This window comes from Mesocricetus auratus, unplaced genomic scaffold (genome assembly GCF_017639785.1).
Source record: "Mesocricetus auratus isolate SY011 unplaced genomic scaffold, BCM_Maur_2.0 Super-Scaffold_100051, whole genome shotgun sequence".
NCBI classification, from domain to species: Eukaryota; Metazoa; Chordata; class Mammalia; order Rodentia; family Cricetidae; genus Mesocricetus; species Mesocricetus auratus.
In genome coordinates this window covers 3,636,715-3,656,589 of record NW_024429228.1, presented here as the reverse complement: position 1 = coordinate 3,656,589, position 19,875 = coordinate 3,636,715, and the positions used below count along the sequence as shown (strand labels likewise).

The 19,875-nt window shown below is 40.6% G+C and overlaps 1 protein-coding gene across 1 annotated transcript in view; it reads right to left on the bottom strand.

Annotated features, from left to right (window-relative positions):
* Window positions 1-2,259: 2,259 nt before the first annotated feature.
* Pttg1ip2 (PTTG1IP family member 2) overlaps window positions 2,260-19,875 on the bottom strand; it is a 48,794-nt gene continuing 31,178 nt past the window's right edge. The window contains exons 5-7 of the mRNA XM_021235194.2: window positions 19,247-19,308; window positions 18,272-18,336; window positions 2,260-2,352 (exon numbers count right to left, since the gene is read on the bottom strand). Coding sequence (XP_021090853.2) covers window positions 18,323-18,336; window positions 19,247-19,308 — 76 coding nt within the window. The 3' untranslated portion in view covers window positions 2,260-2,352; window positions 18,272-18,322. The remainder of the gene's footprint in view (window positions 2,353-18,271; window positions 18,337-19,246; window positions 19,309-19,875) is intronic.

The following is a 19,875-nucleotide window of genomic DNA, read 5'->3' as shown; positions in this document are numbered from 1 at the left end:
AAGAGGAGGATCCCAGGGCCCAGACACCCAGCCACAAAGCCAGACAAGGAGGAAGAAAGAAAGAAAAGATATACAGAAATAGAGAAAAGATAAAAACCCAGAGGATAGGCCCGGTGGTGGTGGCACACACCTTTAATCCCAGCACTCCAGAGGCAGAGGCAGGTGGACCTCTGTGAGTTCAAGACCAGCCTGGTCTACAAGAGCTAGTTCCAGGACAGCCTCCAACGTCATAGAGAAGCCCTGTGTCAAAAAACCAAAATAAAAATAAAAATGGAAAAGCCCAGAAGATAACTTAAGAAAAGCTGTGGCCTCTGTAAGAGGTGACCTACACACAGAAGGTCTGGTAGAGTATCTTCTATGACGTTGTCATGGAGTATCCAGCAGAGTGCGAGCAGCTTTTCTCTAACACAAAACTTTCCAGCATGATGTCCCAAAGACATGTGACCATTAGCTAATGGCTCTAAAACTGTGCGCTAAAATAAACCTTTTCTACATTCAAGTCAGTTATTTTTAGGTCACTTGTGACAGCAAAAGAAAGTTGATGCATGAGAAAGTTAGTAAAGCCACGCTGGTGGCATGCACCTTTAATTCCAGACCTTGGCAGGCAGAGGCAGGTGGAACTCTGAGACTTCAAGACCAGCCTGGTTTATGCAGTGAGTCCCAGGACATCCAGGGCTGCATAGAGAAACCCTGTCTCTGAAAAACAAAAACAACAAAAAAGAAAAACTACTAAAAGAATGATGCATAATAAAGAAATCAGTTTTTGATCCAATGCAAGACATATCTTGCTTCATGTACACATACTGAGTTTTCCTAGCCTAAAAAGTCTAGCTTTGTCATGTGAGACAAAAACCCTAAATATATACAGAATCAGGTTTCATTTACCCCTTTACCACAGTAGATGATTTTTAAGTTTTTGATGTTGCAATCTCTCCATCCTGGAGTTCATCTGGAGACAACAAGTTTTATATTGAGGTAATACTGCAAGCAGAACGAATTTCAAATCTTTGCCTAACAAATGGAAATTTAAAAAAACACAAAACAGTTGCTGCTTTCAATCACAGATTTGCTCTTCTTGTCACAGGCATCCAGGGCCCAAAGGATATTATATCATGGGGAAAGGAAATTTTGGCAGCAGAATGTTGGCTACCAGGGTATGAGTATATGGGGTGTGAAGACTAGAAGTCACACTCTCCCCAGTTATGTCCATGGTGTGACTATCTTGCTCAATATGGCCCATGTCAGCATTGATCTGCCAACAAGGAGGCCCTGAAGGAAAAGGAGAGTGCCTCCTGAAGCAGCTTACCAAGGCATGAGAGTGGGATTCAATGTGAGCTTCATGTGGGTAACAAGGAATCAATGACTAGCAGTAGGTTGTGCGCACAGTTCGTTGAGGAACTCACTGGCTGGCCATGATCTGGAAGACACTCCAGCCGCACACGTTAACCAAGGGTAGGTGACTGTGCAGATGAACAGGATATGCAACACGGTCAGGCATATCTCTTGTTCTCAGCCCAGGAAAATTAAGGGAAGGAGGAGGGGTGGAAGTAAGGGCTATTGCTCATTCACTCTTGCTTCACAAAACTGAGTGCATTTCCTGGAAACTATCATGCCAAATACTACCAGAGCTAATAAGTGACCAGCCAATGTGGGAAGAGTTCATAAAACAATTGTTAATGGATAAACTGAGCATTATCAAAAGTTAATGAAGAAACCATTCAGTATTGACACTAACATGGTGTGTTTTTATTATATTAAAATCATCTATGCTGAACTATAAGAGCTTTCATATCTTATATTTTGGAAAAAGAAATATGCACATGTTTTTTAAACCTATCATTGATTTGATCAAAATTTCATCAAATTCTAATAACATTTTAATCACTTCAAATTTACTACTAGAGGGAAACTGAATAATAGAGGTCTTTTATAAAAATAAATGTGAACAAAATTAGAAATAAAGCATTTATTGTCACTGCAACAATGGGAAAATAGTACCTAACTAACATTATCATAAGGTAAGTCAATAAAGCTGAATATGGAAACTGATGTGTCAAATATGTGAATATGTAATAGTTATAACACTTTCTGTCCAAAAGCAAGAATACAAGCTAACTAGGATGCAGATTTCTCAAAATTTAAAAACAAATGAAAAAGTAAACTCAAATCTTACATAATAACAAAATCTTGTTCAACTCCTACAATCTCAAATTAGTAGATAAGTCATAATATCTAAGTAATAAATACTCTACAAAAATATTCAATGGAATTACAAATTTTTAACTTAGAGGAATTTTGATGTTCACTCATTCTCAAAGAGTATGTAGACATCATTAAAATCCCAGTGGAAGCCTGAAAGGAAAAGGACACAGTAATTACTGGGCGTTAACTCTTACATCGCACGTTCTGATCGTAAGTCTTAAAAGTTCAAGGCAACACATTTTTTTGTAGAAATGTAGTATTTTCCAAGCCAGAGTTTATCACTTGAAAAGCTTGTACATGGTCACAATGATTATAAATTCAAATTAGTCACGCACGCCGGAGTAAATTGAGACTGAAAAGATTCTTCAACTAACCAAGCAAACATAGATGATTGATTTTCCTTCTGCGGACATGAAAGGGAACACATTGAGTGATTGTGAAGGATGGCATTTACCAAGCCCACACTGAAGCCTGAATGCACACCCAGTAGAAAGATTCCTGAACATGGCAGAGGAGGAACCTTCTTTTCTGAATGGATGCAATGAGAAAATTCAGGAAGCAGCCATGGCGGCCCCCGAGCACAATTTCTCAGCTGCATTAACCCACTTCTCATCCAAACCACAAGCCCATGGCTTTGCTTTTCCACCTAAAATGCCTGCTTCCAAAGAGTCCTCAGTATAAGTCCAACTGAAAATCACCCCCCACCCCCGTTATGTCTAGGGCAACCTTTGCTTCTTATAACAAAACCAACACATTCCGATGCCTGTCTGTGTGGGGTATTCACCCTCTAGGCTCCCTCTCTTCATAACCACATTACCTGCTATTCTATCTCCCCACTCCCCTCCAAGTTGACCCCATATCATAATTAGGGTGTTTTTGTTATTGTATGCTGTTTACACATAACAATTATAAAATCATCTTTAACCTCATTTGCTTTCTTTGTGTCCTCTCCGCCCACTATCCCCCCAAGTAGTCCCATTTCTACTCCGATATCTTTTTTAAAATCTAGACTCTATGCATGAGGTGTGTGGTATTGGGCTTTGACTGAGCCCCACTCCTTCAGGGATACCGTCCTACTTATCCCACGTGACCACTCGGTTCTCCCCTTTTTATACATTAGTGGTGCCACACTTTCCAGGCATCTTTCTTTGCGTCTTTCTCTTGTTTCATCCACACTGGAAGGTGCCCACTCCCTAAGGATCGAGAGCTTTGCCTGTCCTGTCTATTCCCAATGCTTGACACACAGGGGGAAGAAAACAGTTATTCAATCAATTCCCTCCCACTCTGGACTAGCCCACTCTAGCTTTCTTCAGTTCCATGGGAAAATAAACTATTCCTCATTGTCAGTCAAATCAGTGTGCAGAGACTACACTGTGAGGTGCAGAGTCACACCTACTGTGTGCTCCGAGCCTCTGGTGTGCTTCACACGCTACCAGATTTCTACCTCAGCCATGTGGACATGCAACCATTTCAATTTCTGTTCCACAGGCAAGGAAATGGAGATGCAGAGAGGTTAATTATGTGCCTAGCAGTGAGTATTCTGCCTTCCACAAGGCAAAGTGCAGTATCTATCCTCCCAGGAGTACCAGGAGAGAGGGGGAGATAATGTGAGCTGGGCATTCAAGAAGGGTGTGTGTGTGTGTGTGTGTGTGTGGCTTTAGTTATTAGGGAAATACTCTAAGGGAAGATAGTAGGGATGTGAAAGGAGAATTAGGGTAATTGCTTCCTACTGAAAGAGGAAAAAAAAAGTTGTTTCTTCTGCTCAAGAAATTTCAGTACTGACGGCCTCCCGCAGGGACTAGGGAAAATGAAAGCCGAACCGGCGGTTCATGGAGGGGATTCTCCTAGCCACATTTGTAAAGGCAACACCCTTCTCCCCGCTCTATATAAATATGGGCAGCTTTTATTTTCATTCGTCGTAGAAATGGGCCGGTTTTGGTATTGACATTTTTGCATAAATACTTTTGAAAATACCACTGTAATTTAAATAACTATTGGAACTAATGCTTGTATCTTGCGTTGTGAGCCTAGCCTTTAATGGCTGAGCCATCTTCTTGGCCCTGGAACTAATTTTTATTTTAAGCACTGTGTGTGAGTGAGAGAGAGGGAGAGAGAGAGATTTAGAAAAGAGCTCAGTGTGCACAATTCTCCCTTGTTTACCTAACCAAAGACACGATGGTTTCCCCCTGTACTTGAGGTAGCTTGCCACCACCCCGTTTGTGGAAAACTGCGCCGCTGCGAAATTATGGAGCCCTGTCTGCTGTTCTCCTGTCTCCCTGGGTCTCTGTCTCCACCTCTCCCTCTCTCTCACGCTGAAATGTCTGAGAAAGTGCTAATAACCACCCAACTGTGGCGTGCTAACCGTCCTTGGGAAGCATGCAAGGGCGGAGGGGGCGGTGATTTGGCGAAGGTCTCTCCATTCCACAACCCCTGGGCACATAATGCCAGATCACAACATTCCTTCCCATAGCCCTAGGTGTTGCTTAGACTCCTTTACTGTCGGATGGCTTCCCGCAGCCAGTATCTTTTAAGGTAAACCATTTATTGTGTATGGCTGACCATTCTCTTAGTACGCAGAATGTATCCTGTAACTCAAGACCCTCTGGGAAGCTACAGTCTATTTTCAGCTGCCATAGAACCTATTATTTGGTGAAGTGCTTCTTAGTGCCTTGAAGCACGAATACTTGGAAAGCATTACTGCAGTTTAGAGAATAGAGTGTGTGAACAGCTTTTGCATGTACCATCCCTATTCTTTAGTCCTGAGCCCACTCACTCTAGGATTCCCGCTCCTGGTCCCCAGGCCCTCAGTGACACCACAGTCTGTCTCTGCACTCCTAGACTGGGAGCCTGGAAGGTCGCTCTCCCATCGCCTGTTAACTCAGTCCCCAAGCATGCTCACCATGGACTTCACCTAGAGCCACAGAGCAAACACCACCAGTTCCACTGCTCTAAGCTCCTGCTTGAAGCCTTCTTTCTGTTACCACACTTTCAACGCAAGGATTTCGTGCTTTTGTCATTCTTTCGCCAACATGGGCCGTGGGAAGAAGGTGACAGGGTCACCATCGAGAAGTACTACAGGCGCCGGGTAATGACTTCCGCATCAACAACGGCATGGCATTTGTGAGGAAATCGCCGTTATCCCAAGCAAGAAGCTCCCAACCAGACGGCAGCTAGGTCACGACTCAGGAAGCAGATCCAGGCAGGCCCTGGGAGTGGTGTTTCTGTCAAGTTGCAGAAAGAGGAAAGAGGAGAGGCAGCGTGCTCCTGAGGTCTCAGTCCCAGACCACATGCCCAGGTACATCCCGGTGCCACGGAAAAGCTGCCGCCTCTGGTCTCTGACACTTCACCCTGCATGCACTCAGCCTAGACTGGATGGTCTCAAACCACCAGCCACAGCCTTTTGAGTCTGTTCTGAAGTATTTTTAATAAACCTGGGAACGATTTTTTATAAACTCATCCCTTTCCTGGAAACTTTTCTCCATATTAACAGCATCATTACCTTCATTCAGGCAAGCTGGAAGCATCGAGTGTTTCCCCAGCGGCTCTCGTGATTGATCGATGGGGCTTGCCTGTTCTGACCTCAAACAGTCTTCGTGTCTTTCCCCACCTTTAAATTTCTTAACCCTTATTTGAGCTTTAATGTCTGGCGGGCTCCTTTTAGTTAATTTTCTTCCTGCCTCAATCTGTCCTCTTCGCTCACAACCTAGAACTTCCCTGCCTCCCCTCCCCGTTCAGAGACAACATCAAGCCCATTCTCTTACAGACTGTTTTGTCTTACCCATCTGAAAGGTCACATTCTTTCAAACTAAAGGTTGTGTACTGCCATCACCCTTAAAATAATGCTTCGATCCCTAGGTGTAGATTTGGAGGCTTACTGCAGATAAAGGAGCAAGTGCTTTCTCAATGCACAGTACCATGAATGACAGCTCAGGTTCTGGTAACAGAGTGGCCAGAGTGTGACAATGAGCAGGCCACCTTGCCCAGGAGTATTGGCTGAGGTGTTCTATCTGGTGCATCTGCCTGAGAGGCAGGCATATCAAAGCCGATCCCTGAACCATGGCCACGCTATGTCCCTGAGGAGAACACTACAGACTCAGAAGAAAGTGTCACCATTTCCTCTTTCACAGAAAGACCACATATACAAGGACTTAGTTCCTACGTGTGCAGTATGGATAATACTGGGTTCACCTAATGATATTGTCGTGAGGAGTCAATGAGTTAGTATGCATATAGACCTTTGAACATGACCAAAACATAAGCATGCACTGGGTGTCAGCTTGCATGTGCCTATAATTCAGTGAATAGTAAAATCGATTTATAATTCCTCATATACAATCTGTACTTTTCCTCCTTTCACAGCTCACTCAGCCTCCTCTCCCAAAACCCCCTATGCACAGACATAATTTCTGCCAGTAAATATGCTATTCCCTTCCTTGCTTAGCAGGGATGATTGCCTGCTCTAAGCCCTACCTAATCCCACATGTATATATTCTCCACCCTTTAACTTAACCCCTGGGCCTTGCAACTTACTAGGATACAGATGGTATTGTATAGACCTGTCTTAAACTTTTATCTTCCTTGAAGGATCTTAAGTGTCTTTTAATGTTTCTTTCTGAATTGTCTCACAGAATTACAGTATCATAATGGGCTCAAATATCTACAATAGGCATCATTTGTAGACTACCTACTATGCATCAGTTCCAAAACAGTACTTGACATATAGTATTCATTTCTCAGAAAATGTTGTCAATGTTTTCTCCTTTAATTCAAGAAGTCAATAGTGTAAGTAACTCTCTTAAATTGCAAACCAGACATACAAAAAATAATGGAAGCAAAGGTAATAAATAAAAATCCAAAATATGCATCCCTTTCAAAAAAGAATTTGAAGGAATTTATTACATGAAAATAAGCTTAACATTAATAGATAAAATTGATTATATTGATAAGGTAATATGTGAGCAATTGATGAAGAATATATGAGGAATTCATAGTCAATGTTTATCATTACTAATTTCACTAAATCATTAAGTTTTATTTTATACTCTATTGTATTCAAATGACTTGGAAAAGTCAGGATAAAATGCAGCCTATAGAAATAAGTAGGCAGCAGTCTGATCCCCTAAAGAATCTTAAACTAAACATCATTCACAGATAACAGAGGAAAAAAAAGAAAGATAAAGAATCAAAACTATTCACCAGGTTTTAATTTAGTACAAGAATATAATTTCAGAAAAGGAAAAAAAATGGGGAAAGTTTTAATGGAAATAAGTATAACTAACTGCTGAAAAAGACCACATTCGGTACCTGACATTTAAGGAACTACCAAGGCGATGAAAAATTTCTTAAATATACACATCATTTTGACCTGACTGAACATTATTATTCAGTTCTGTCAGTGTCTATTATTTGATTAGAAAAGCCCTACTGCTTTTTAAGATTGTGTGTGTGTGTGTGTGTGTGTGTGTGTGTGTACAAATGAAAAAAATAGAACACATTATTTCCAAATAAATTGCTCTAAAATTACACTGCTGGTTATGACAGTATTAGTTTCTAGAGCTCCTGGAGTGAGTAGAGCTAGCCTGCAATGCATTATAAATGGGTAATTAACATTCACACAGAGGAAGAAAGCTGGTGAGTGAAGTAAGGGAAAATCATTTTATTACAGCTAGCCATAAAGCTAGCATTTCAGGCAATCACAATCTAATATACAGAGACCTGTTAACAAAGCTATTGTCATTCTGCCAGCCACCCCCCCCAATCTTTAATTTGCACCAACTACAAGAGAAAACAATAGGTTAGGTCTTTCTTCATGATTTTCAATCACAATTTGTTCATTAGGCTCAGGCATGCTCAGTATACAATTTCGTAGCACTTGTTTATCTACAGACAGCCAAGGAATGGAAAGGTTTCTCTTTAACCTTATTGCTATAAGATTACATTTAAATGATCATTCTTGATCCTCTAAACAAGGTGTCCACAGATCATGGCTCATGCACCAAAAACATACCCTTGATTGGAACAAAGACACATATCCATTTCTGAACTGTGTATGGTTGTTTTCTCTCTACAAAAGCAATGCAGTTATGTCAGGGATCAGAAAGCTCCCAAAGCCTAAAATACTTAACTGGTTCCTTAACAGAAAGTCTGCCAATTCTATCCCTTATTTTTCCATGTGAAAATAATGCCCTCTGCACATGATCTCTGTTCCCCATTCTGATCCATTAGATCTGTTTTTAATCTTTTACCCAAAATATCTCATTTAAATTTTTTTTGGCCTGGTAAATCTCCCATCTTATATTGGTGTATATTTACCTTTTCAATAACTATTACAATTAATTCCATCCTAAAATTTATTAAACTTGAATATTAAAAAGGTCAAATGCAGCCAAGTTTTTGCATTGGATCAATTCAAAGAAAAAATCCACTCAGTAATGACAAAAGCATATAATTGGAAGAAATTTAAAGCTTTACTTAGTGTCTTAGCTAGGGAGTTTACTGCTGCGATGACACACCATGACCAAAGCAACTTGGGAGGAAAGGGTTTATTTGACTTACACTTCCACAACACTGTTCATCCCTGAAGGAAGTCAGGGCAGGAGCTGGAGGCAGGAGCTGATACAGAGGCCATGGTGGGTGCTGCTTACTGGCTTGCTCCCCATGGCTTTCTCAGCCTGCTTTCTTGTAGAATCCAGGACCAGCAGCACAGGGGTAGCACCACCCACTATGGGCTGGGCCCTCCCCCAACAATCACCATTTAAGAAAATGGATCTTATGGAGACATTTTCTCAATTGAGGATCCCTCCTCTCCAGGGACTCTATCTTCTACCAAGTTGATATCAAACTAGCTAGCACACTTAGGCTGTAAAGAAAGTACTAGAAGGGGAAAGAAGTATAGGCCTTTCATGGATTGTACAGAAGCGTTACTCTCACCCAGAATCATTGTTTTCCACATTCCCCGAGATCAGCAGTTCTCACCTTCCTAATGCTGCCACCCTTTAACAAAGTTCTGTATATTGTGGTGACCCCCAACCATAAAATTGTTTTTGTTGCTACTTCGTAACTGTAATTTTGCTACTGTTATGAATCATAATGTAAATGTCTGTGTTTTCCTATGGTCTTAGGCGACCCCTGTGAAGGAGACATTCAATCCCCAAAGGGGTCATGACCTTCAGGTTGAGAATCATTGCCCAAGATCAATGCCAGCTGCTGTGGTGTGGGCCACAGCACTGCACTCCTGTTTCCTCTCCAGGGACAAGGCATTCATTCCCCCTGGTGCCAGGCCCTTTCTGCAAACTGACTTCAGTCACTTTGGGTTTTGCGTCCTACATCTCATGGTTGACAGTGCTGTGTCTCTGGGTCAGTCCTCAAGGACATTGCTGGTTCCAGAGCTCCTTCTATGACTTGTTGTGCTCTCTTGCCAGTGTCTACATGGCAGTTCAGCTCTTCCCTCTGCCCAAGACTGCTTCCGTCTGTCCTTGACAAGTGGTACTCCTGCTGACAGCGCCACTAAAACCCTGCAGGCCTTTGGGGCTTTTCCAGGGGAACAGCACTTAACATGGCTGTTCTCTTCCAGCTCTGCTTCTCCTTTCCTGTTCCTCTGGACCTGGATTCTCTACTTCTTTACTTGCCCCTCCTTCTAATCCTGCTTCTGCCATTGTTAGAGCAATACTCCCCCCCCCATAGAGTTCATCCTCTTTCCTTTAAGTTTACCAACAAATATAAAAAATTAAAAATACATGGCTAGTTCTTAAATTTCTATGCCTCAATGACTCAGTCTAAGGTTTCAAAATATTCCCTTATAAAAGACAATTTGGGAGAACCGCCAGAAACCTGGGGACGGCGCAAAGCAGATCCCATCACGATGGCATTCACCCTGCCCAGAGACTGTCAGCACCACAGTCCCTTTCTCCACCCACGGGGCTAGATAGGCCTGGGCCTGGTTATAGCCCACATAACTAGCCCAGGTCAGGGTACTGTACACTGCAACTCCCATCGTGACAGGAGCCAGCCCAACCAGAGACTGCCAGCGTCCAAGTCCCATTCTCCATCCACAGAACAGGCAAGGGTCCAGCCTACCCAGAGATTGCCAGGGCCCTGATACTAGGACAGCCTCCATCCACGCAAGAGGAAAGCCACCAGGGTATTGGACCTACCCACCCACTGGAAAGGAACTGTGGTCATATACCCACCAGGAGAGGAAGAGACTCCTTCTGAACCCACAGGAAGAAATGATGGGAAGGAGACAATATAAAAACACACCCACCAACAGAAAAACCAATATGACACCACCAGACACTAGAGACTCTACACCTGAAAGTCCTGAATAGCCCATTGCAGATGAAGCAGATAAGAAAGACCTCAAAAAATGGCTTCATGGAAACGATAGAGGCCCTCAAAAAGGATATGAAAAAAATCCCTTAAAGAAATGGAAGAAAAAAACAAACCAAAAAATGCAAGAAATGGAAGAAAAAATAAACCAAAAATGCAAGAAATGGAAGAAAAGACAAGCCAAAAAATCCAACAAATGCAACAAAGACAGGAAAAGACAAAGCAAAAATTGCTAGAAACAATTCAAACAGTGCAAGGATTGAAAGCTGAAATAGAGACAATTTAAAAAAAAAGACTGGAGGAATGCTGAAAATAGAAAAGCTGGGCAAATGGTCAGGTATTACAGATGCAAGCATAACCAACAGAATACAAGAGATGGAAGAGAGAATCTCAGGTGTTGAAGATACACTAGGGGTAATAGATGTATCGACCAAAGAAAATCTTAAGTCCAACAAATCCCTAACACAAAATATCCAGGAAATATGGGACACCGTGATAAGACCAAACCTAAGAATAATAAGTATGGAAGAAGGTGAAGAAATCCACCTCAAAGGGGCAGAAAACATATTCAACAAAATCATAGAAGAAAACTTTCCCAAAGAAAGATATGCCAGTGAAAGTACAGGAAGCCTACAGAACACCAAATATAGTGGACCACAAAAGGAAATCCCCTCGAAACGTAATAGTAAAAGCCCCAAACATACAGAATAAAGAAAGAATATTAAGAGCAGCAAAGGCAAAAGGCCAAGTAACATACAAAGGCAAACCTGTCAGAATCACACTTGACTTCTCTATGGAAACTCTAAAAGCCAGAAGGTCCTGGATAGATATTCTACCAACATTAAGAGACCACGGATGCCAGCTCAGACTGCTAAGCTCAGCAAAGCTTTCAATCAATATAGATGGAGAAAACAAGATTTTCCATGACAAAGCCAGATTTAAATACATATCCACTAACCCAGCCCAACAGAAAGTTCTGGAAGGAAAATTCCAATCCAAGGAAGTTAACTACATCCAGAAAAACAGGCAATAGATAATCCCACCTTACCAACAGCCAAAAGAAAAAAGGGGTGGAAATCTACATGCAGTTCCACCATCATCAACCATTCCAAAATAAACAAGAATGAGCAATCACTGGTCATTAATTTCCCTCTATATTAATGGTCTTAACTTGCCCCACAAAAAGACACAGGCTATCAGAATGGATTCAAAGACAGAACTCATCCTTCTGCTGCACACAAGAAACACACCTCAGCCTCAAAGACAGACATTACCTCAGAGTTAAGGGATGGGAAAAGATTTTCCAATCAAATGGACCCAAGAAACAAGCAAGAGTAGTAATCATAATATCTAACAAATTAGATTTTAAAATAAAATCAATCATCCTCATTACAGGAGAAATCCACCAAGATGAAGTTTCAATTCTGAATATCTATGCCCCAAATAGTAAGGCATCCACATTCATAAAAGAAACATTACTAAAACTCAAATCACACATAAAAGCCCCACACACTTACAGTGGGAGACTTCAACACCCCACTCTCACCACTAGACAGAAACTTAACAAAGAAGCAAAGGACCTAATAGGAGTTATGACCCAATTGGAATTAACAGACATCTATAGAACATTCCATCCAAATAAAAATGAATATACCTTCTTCTCAGTGCCACATGGAACCTTCTCAAAAATTGATCACATACTTGGCAACATATCAAACCTCAACAGGTACAAAGAAAATTGGAATAACCATGCGTTAAAATTTAAACAACAACACAAATTGCAGAAACCCTAAAAACTCATGAAAATTCAATAATGCACAATTGCACTATTCCTGGGTCGAAGAAGAAATAAAAAAAGAAATTAAAGACTTCCTAGAATTCAATTAGAATGAAGACACAACATACCCAAAACTATAGGACACTTTGAAAGCAGTGCTACGAGGGAAGTTCATAGCACTAAGTGCCCACATGAAGAAACTGGAGAATACTCACACTAGAGAATTAACATCACAGCTGAAAGATCTAGAACACAAAGAAGCAAACTCACCCAGGAGGAGTAGACACCAGGAAAAAATTAAATTGAGGGCTGAAATCAATAAAGTAGAAAATAGGAAAACAATAAAAAGAATCAATATAATGAGGAGTCAGTTCTTTGAGAAAATCAACAAGATAGACAACCCTTTATCCAAACGTACCAAACGGCAGAGTGTGAACATGCAAATTAACAAAATCAGAAATGAAAAAGGGGACATAACAATGGACACTGAGGAAATCCAGAAAATCATCAGGTCATACTAGAAAACCTGTACTCCACAAAATTTGAAAATCTAAAGGAAATGGACAATTTGATAGATAGGTATCACTTGTCAAAATTAAATCAAGAACAGATAAGCAATTTAAATAGTCCTATAACTACTTAGGAAATAGAAACAGTCATCAAAAGTGTCCCAATCAAAAAAAGCCCAGGGCCAGATGGCCTCAGTGCAGAATTCTACCAGAAATTCAAAGAACAGCTTTACCAACTCTTCTCAAAGTATTCCAGGCAATAGAATCCGAAGGGTCTTCGCCAAACTCTTTCTTCGAAGCGTCAATAAACTTGATACCCAAGCCACACAATGACACAAATAAAAAGAGAACATCAGACCAATATCCCTCATGAACACTGATGCAAAAATAATCAATAAAATACTGGCAAATCGGATCCAAGAACACATCAGAAAACTCATCCACCATGATCAAGTAGGCTTTTATCCCAGGCATGCAGGGTTGGTTCAACATACGAAAATGCATCAATGTAATCCACCATATGAACATGCTGAGAAACAAAAATCACATGATCATCTCACTGGATGCTGAAAAAGCCTTTGACAAAATCCAACACCCCTTCATGATAGAGGTCTTGGAAAGATCTGAGATAACAGGAACTTACCTCAACATAATAAAAGCTATATTCAGCAAACCAACAGCCAACATCAAACTGAATGGAGAGAAACTCGACGGAATTCCTCCAAGATCAGGAACAAGACAAGGTTGTCCACTCTTTCCATACCTCTTCAACATTGTACTTGAAGTTCTAGCAAGAGAAATGTGACAACAAAAGGAAATCAAGGGAATACAAATTGGAAAGGAAGAGGTCAAACTTTAACTATTTGCAGGTGATGTGATTGTTTACATAAGTGACCCAAAAAACTCCACCAGGGAACTCCTGCAGCTGATAAATACTTTCAGCAAAGTGACAGGACACAAGATCAACTCAAGAAAATCAGTAGGCCTACTATATACAGACGATAAAAGGGCTGAAAAAGAAATCAGAGAAACGTTGTCCTTCACAATAGCCACAAACAACATAAAATACCTTGGGGTAATGCTAACCAAACAAGTGAAAGACCTGCAGAGCAAGAACTTTGAGTCTTTAAAGAAAGAAATCAAAGAAGACACCAGAAGGTGGAAACATCTCCCATGCTCTTGGATAGGTAGGATCAATATAGTAAAAACGGCAATCTTACTGAAAGCAATATAGAGATTTAGTGCAATCCCCATTAAAATCCCAGCACAATTCTTCACAGACCTTGAAAGAACAATTTCAACTTTATATGGAAAAACAAAAGACCCAGGATAGCCAAAACAACCCTGTTAAATAAGGCAATGTCTGGAGGCATCACCATCCCTGACTTCAAGCTGTATTATAGAGCTATAGTCCTGGAAACAGCTTGGTATTGACAAAAAAATAGACAGATAGACCAATGGAATAGAATTGAACACCCCAACATTAACCCATACAGGTATGAACACCTGATCTTTGACAACGAAGCTAAAATTATACCATAGAAAAAAGAAAGCATCTTCAACAAATGGTGCTGGCATAACTGCAGGCTGACATGTAGAAGAATGCAGAAAGATCCATGTTTATCACCATGCACAAGATTTAAATGCAAATGGATCAAAGATATCAACATAAATCCAGCCACACTGAACCTTTTAGAAGAGAAAGTGGGAGGTACCCTTGAATGAATTGGTACAGCAGACTGCTTCCTGAACATAACTCCAGTAGCACAGACACTAAGATTGACAATTAATAAATGGGACCTCCTGAAACTGAGAAGCTTCTGTAAGGCAAAGGACACAGTCATCATGACAAAAAGGCAACCTACAGATTCGGAAAAGATATTCACTAACCCCACATCTGACAGGGGGCTGATCTCCAAAATTTACAAAGAATTCAAGAAGCAAGTGTCTAAAACACCAAAGGATCCAATTAAAAAGTGGGGTACAGAAATAAATAGAGAATTCTCAGTAGAGGAGTATAAAATGGCAGAGAGGCACTTAATGTGCTCAACATTCCTAGCCATTGGGAAAATTCAAATCAAAACAGCTCTGAGATACCATCTTTCTCCTGTCAGAATGGCTAAAAATCAAAAGCTCAAATGACAGTTTATGCTGGAGAGGATGTGGATAAAGGGGAACACTCCTTCATTGCTGGTGGGAGTGCCAACTTGTTCAGCCACTTTGGAAATCAGTATGGAGATTCCTCAGGAAAATGGGAATCAGTGTACCACAAGATCCAGTAATTCTACTCTTAGGCATATACCCAATAGATGCACATTCATGCAACAAGGATGTCTGTTCTACTTTGTTCATAGCAGCATTATTTGTAATAGCCAGAACCTGGAAGCAACCTAGATGCCCCTCAACTGAAGAGTGGATAGAGAAAATGTGATACATTTACATAATGGAGTACTATTCAGTGGGAAAAAAAACAATGGAATCTTGAAATTTGCGGGCAAATGGACAGCACTAGAAGAAACCATCCTGAGTGAGGTAACCCAGTCACAAAAAGACAAACATGGTATATACTCATTCATATATGGATTTTATACATGAATCAGGGGAGTACTAGCATACAATCCCACTGCCAGAGAGTCTGGGAAACAGAACCTTCATCCAGCGACTGATGGAAGCAGACAAACACTGAACTGAACTCCTGGAATCCAGTCACAGAAAGGGAGAACTGATGAACAAAGGAGTTAAGACTGGGCTGGTTTAACCCACAGGAACAGTTGACCTGAACAAGGGGGAGCTCTTGGACCCCAGATTGATGGCTGTGTGGAAAGCATGGGACTGACCCAGACCCTCTGAATGTGGGTGTCAGTGAGGAGGCCTAGGTAATCTATGGGGCCTTGGGTAGTATTTATTCTTGACGTACAAATAGACTTTGAGTGCCCATCCCACAATGAGGGATGCTCTCTTAGCCTGGACTCTTGTGGGAGGGCCTAGGCCCTGCCCTGGATGAAATGACAGACTCTGGAGATCCACCATGGAGGACCTCACCCTCCCTGGGGATCAGAGTGGAGATTGGGTGGGGGACTGGGGGGGCCCGGTGAGGAGGGTGGGGGAGGACGGGAGGGCGAGGGAGCTGGGATTGACATGTGAAACAAGCTTGTTTCTAACTTAAATAAAAAAAATTTTTAAAGAGAAAAAAAAATACACCAATCAGTTAAAGAGTGTTATAAAAAAAGACAATTTGGAAACACTGGGTCTAATTTTTAACAATGACTTAACATTTCTATAAGATACATAATCAAATCTATTTAAAATTATGCCTTGTACATTATACATTTAAGTGTATAATGGTTGTTGTAGGGGGAACTGTAGAATGAAAACCTTTCTGCCACAGGATAAAAGTAGGAGACTGGGGGAAGGAAGGTCTAAAAGGAGGAGAGGACAGGAAGGAAAGGATGCGGGAGACAGCTGTGTATATCAAAATACATGGTCCTTATAAGATCTGTCAGTAACAAAAAGAAGCAATACTGATTTCCATAATGGTTGGTCCAGTTTACAAGCATCCTCCCTGCATTTATTATTTGTTTTCTGATTGTCTCATTCTCATTAACTTTAATTTACATTCTTTGAGGGCTAGTGAGGTTGAACACTTTTTCATACGTCTATTGGGCATTTGTAGTTCACCTTTTGAAAACTGTGTGTTCATTTCATAAGCTCATAAATTAGATTTGGTGGGGTTTTTTGGTATTTAGTTTTTAAAAATTATTTATATAGCATAAGTATCAATCTACAGTCATCCAATAACACTAAGATTCAAATAAAATGTGCTGCCCAAACAGAGAGGATGAGAATTACACTTTAAAACCAAAACTCAGTTTGTTAGGCAAACTTGTTGGGTGCAAAACAGTCAGGGATGGGTGAAAGTGGGTATGAAGAGGAAGAAAAGGGGAAGATGAAAAAGAATGAAAGTCAGAAACACATCTGAAGACGCCATTTCCTAATCACGATTTGCTTTGTATGTTGTATCTCTGAAAGTTCTTGAATGATGATTTCCAGAGACCATAAATTTAATTTTGTGAAATATCAAGCATTGGAAGAATGTAAAAGATTTGTTCTACTTGAAATTAAAGTTAACAAAAATAGAAACAATAAAAATAATGTAAGGTAGGGAAGAGTTTAATTTCATTAGCATTTTTAAATTATTTATTGAACTTCACAATGAAACTGTTACGGTATTAGGAAATGACCAAGCAGATAGACCAGTGGCCGTGAATGGACATGCAGAGATGTACTCGGCAGGCTGTGGGGATGGCTCAGTGGGAAAAGCTTGATGGACAAGCACAGGGACCTCAGTGGGGTCATCAGTCCCTACATAACAGCCAGGTGTGGCAATGCTTAACTGTAACTCCTGCACTGGGGAGGAGATGGGGCGCCTGGATCCTAGGGACTGCCAGCCAGTACAGCTAAAACCACAAGTTCTTGATGAAGTGAGAAGCCCTGTCTCAAAAGGCAAATGGAAAGTGATAGAGGAAACACTGTTGCTCACCTCTGGCTTTCTCAAAGAGTGCACACGAAAACACACACTGCAAATACTACATAAGTATATATGTGTATTTGTACTCAAATAAGAATAGAAATTTAAACCATGAAAAATAATCTCATACCACTGATAAAAAAATGAACTTTTGAAACAAATCCTGTTAGCATCTTTATCATTATATAAAAACAATCTTGGTTTCTTTTTCCAGTGTTTAATTTTTCTACGGATGGGGAAGAGTCTCCTGTAGCCTATACTGACCTTGAACTCACTATGTAGCTAAGGGTGACCTTGAACTTCTCATCTGCCTACTTCTATTTTCCAGGTACTGGAAATCCATGTGGGCCTCCACACTCAGTTTATTCAATGCTAGGACTGACCTCAGGTCTTTGTGCAGCACGCCCCTGAACAACAAGTCAAAAAGAAGCCAGAAAAACTTACTGAGATCAAAAGATACAGAGATGTATAGGGTCAGCAAAGGTCTAAGGAAGAAGCTTAGAGGAGTGAGTGACCACAAAACAAAGGAGAATCGTCAGGAATAAACCATTAAAGTTACACGTGAGAAACTTGACAAAGAAGAATAAACTAAGCGTGGAGTTAGCAGGAAGTAATAGAGACCAAGGCAGAAGTAAACACAAGCCAGGAGAAACGGGAAAGCAGATCCACAAAGTGAGAGCTGGCTTTGTGAAAACATAACTTAGCAGACCTTTAGCTAGACTGAACCCGGGTTAAAAGAGAAGCCTGACTCCGAGACTCCACATCTCCCCCTTCTGTTGCCTTCCTTAATGTGTTCAGGGATTGAAATTAGTCTGTAGAATTCACAGATTTAGTGTTTCTTTCTCAATAATTCTGGTTAGGCTTTCCCGCTCTTTCATACAAATGGGCAGGGGCACAGAAACTCTGCAGTATTTCTGAGAAACTCACCATTGAAGAAAGTTCTCCTTCTCTCTCTGAAAGATCTGTCTTTTCAGTTATTTAACTGTTGTATGCTATGGGAGAGGAAAATAAATTCACCTTTTCGAATACTTTTAACAAAAGCCAATAAAAGCATTAAAGTTTTAATCTTAAAAAAAGCATTAATCGTAAAATGTCTGCAAATGCCATAAATACACTACTGTGATCTTAATGCTACTGATATTTTAATATTTAGGGATCAAGGAATGTAAGGTAGCATTAGCTTGGGTGGGAATTTGACAAAGAGGAAGAAGTCAAATGTTTGAGGAAGCCGCAAGACCAGTTGTCCTCAGTGACAGAAAATCAATGGACACTCGGTGACTCCCTAAGCCAGGACAACATCCAGATTCATTTTCTAAGAAATCAGTGGAGGCCAGAAGGAATGCTTTCTCCCACTTGCTTAGTGAGAGGCACTGTGGTTAAATGACATTGAATAAACGCTGTATTTCCCTACGCCACAAACTGGAAGCCTGTTTATTCTCTTCCTTGTAAAAACAAAGGTGACTAGCAGAGGAAGCCTCACTTTGAGTCCCAAGAAAGGGAGTAACTAGGGGAAAGCTTGAAGAAGCCAAAAAAGAGTTACACACTGGGTAGCCTAGAGTCCTGGATGAGATGAAGGGAAAAGTCCACAAGGATTCCTTAAGACAAAGGTCTCCTTGGATTTTGTCAATTAGCTGGTAAAGGGAAAAATAAAATCCCCAAATGGTTTAAAATTTTTAACACTCCCCTGCCAATATTCTGACCATTAACTCTATTACTATTTTGCAAACCCTAGTCTAACTATTGAGGTTATAAAAGTGTTTTTAAAAATGAGGATAATGATATCCGTTGTCACGTTTCCCACATGGACTCTAACTCTGTAGTCTACAGTAAGAGAATGACTTCTGGCTGTCAGTCACTGAAAAGGTCTGGGGTATAGCCTATCAAATAGAGGAAAGCACTTGCCGGTAGCACTCCAGTCGAAACCAGGAGCTTGTCCATTTCTTGCTTGATAAAAGGCCTGCCGCCTGTTCAAAATGATGGTGAGTTTAAAGTTTAAGATATTATAGTTGAAATTATCTTGATTAATTACAGAGTATTTTTGCTTTATTGGTGTGGATTCTCTCATCTACTCATCAGAACTAGTACATTTTAAGAAAAATACAACTGAATTAAATATAATATCATGTAAAAATCAATTAACAATAAAACCAACAATTGCTTCCTTACTCATCTCTGTCCCAAATGAAAGTTAAGTATTGGTCTCTCCATCATTATATCTCCAGTGACAGCGACACTTAGTGCATATCAAATAATAATTACTTTGAGAAAGAGCAGATACATTTGAAAAAACATCAAGAATGGGAGACATCTGGCACCAGTAAGATTTCCAGAGATCTACAAGGATGACACCAACTAGCAAACTAAGCAGTTGTGGAGACACTATCTTAAATGCCCTCTCCAGATAATGAGATTGATGACTACCTTATATGCCATCCTGGAGCCTTCATCCAGTGGCTGATGGAAGCAGAGGCAGACAACCACAGCTAAACACAGAACTGAGCTCCTATAACCCAGTTACAAAGAGGGGGGTG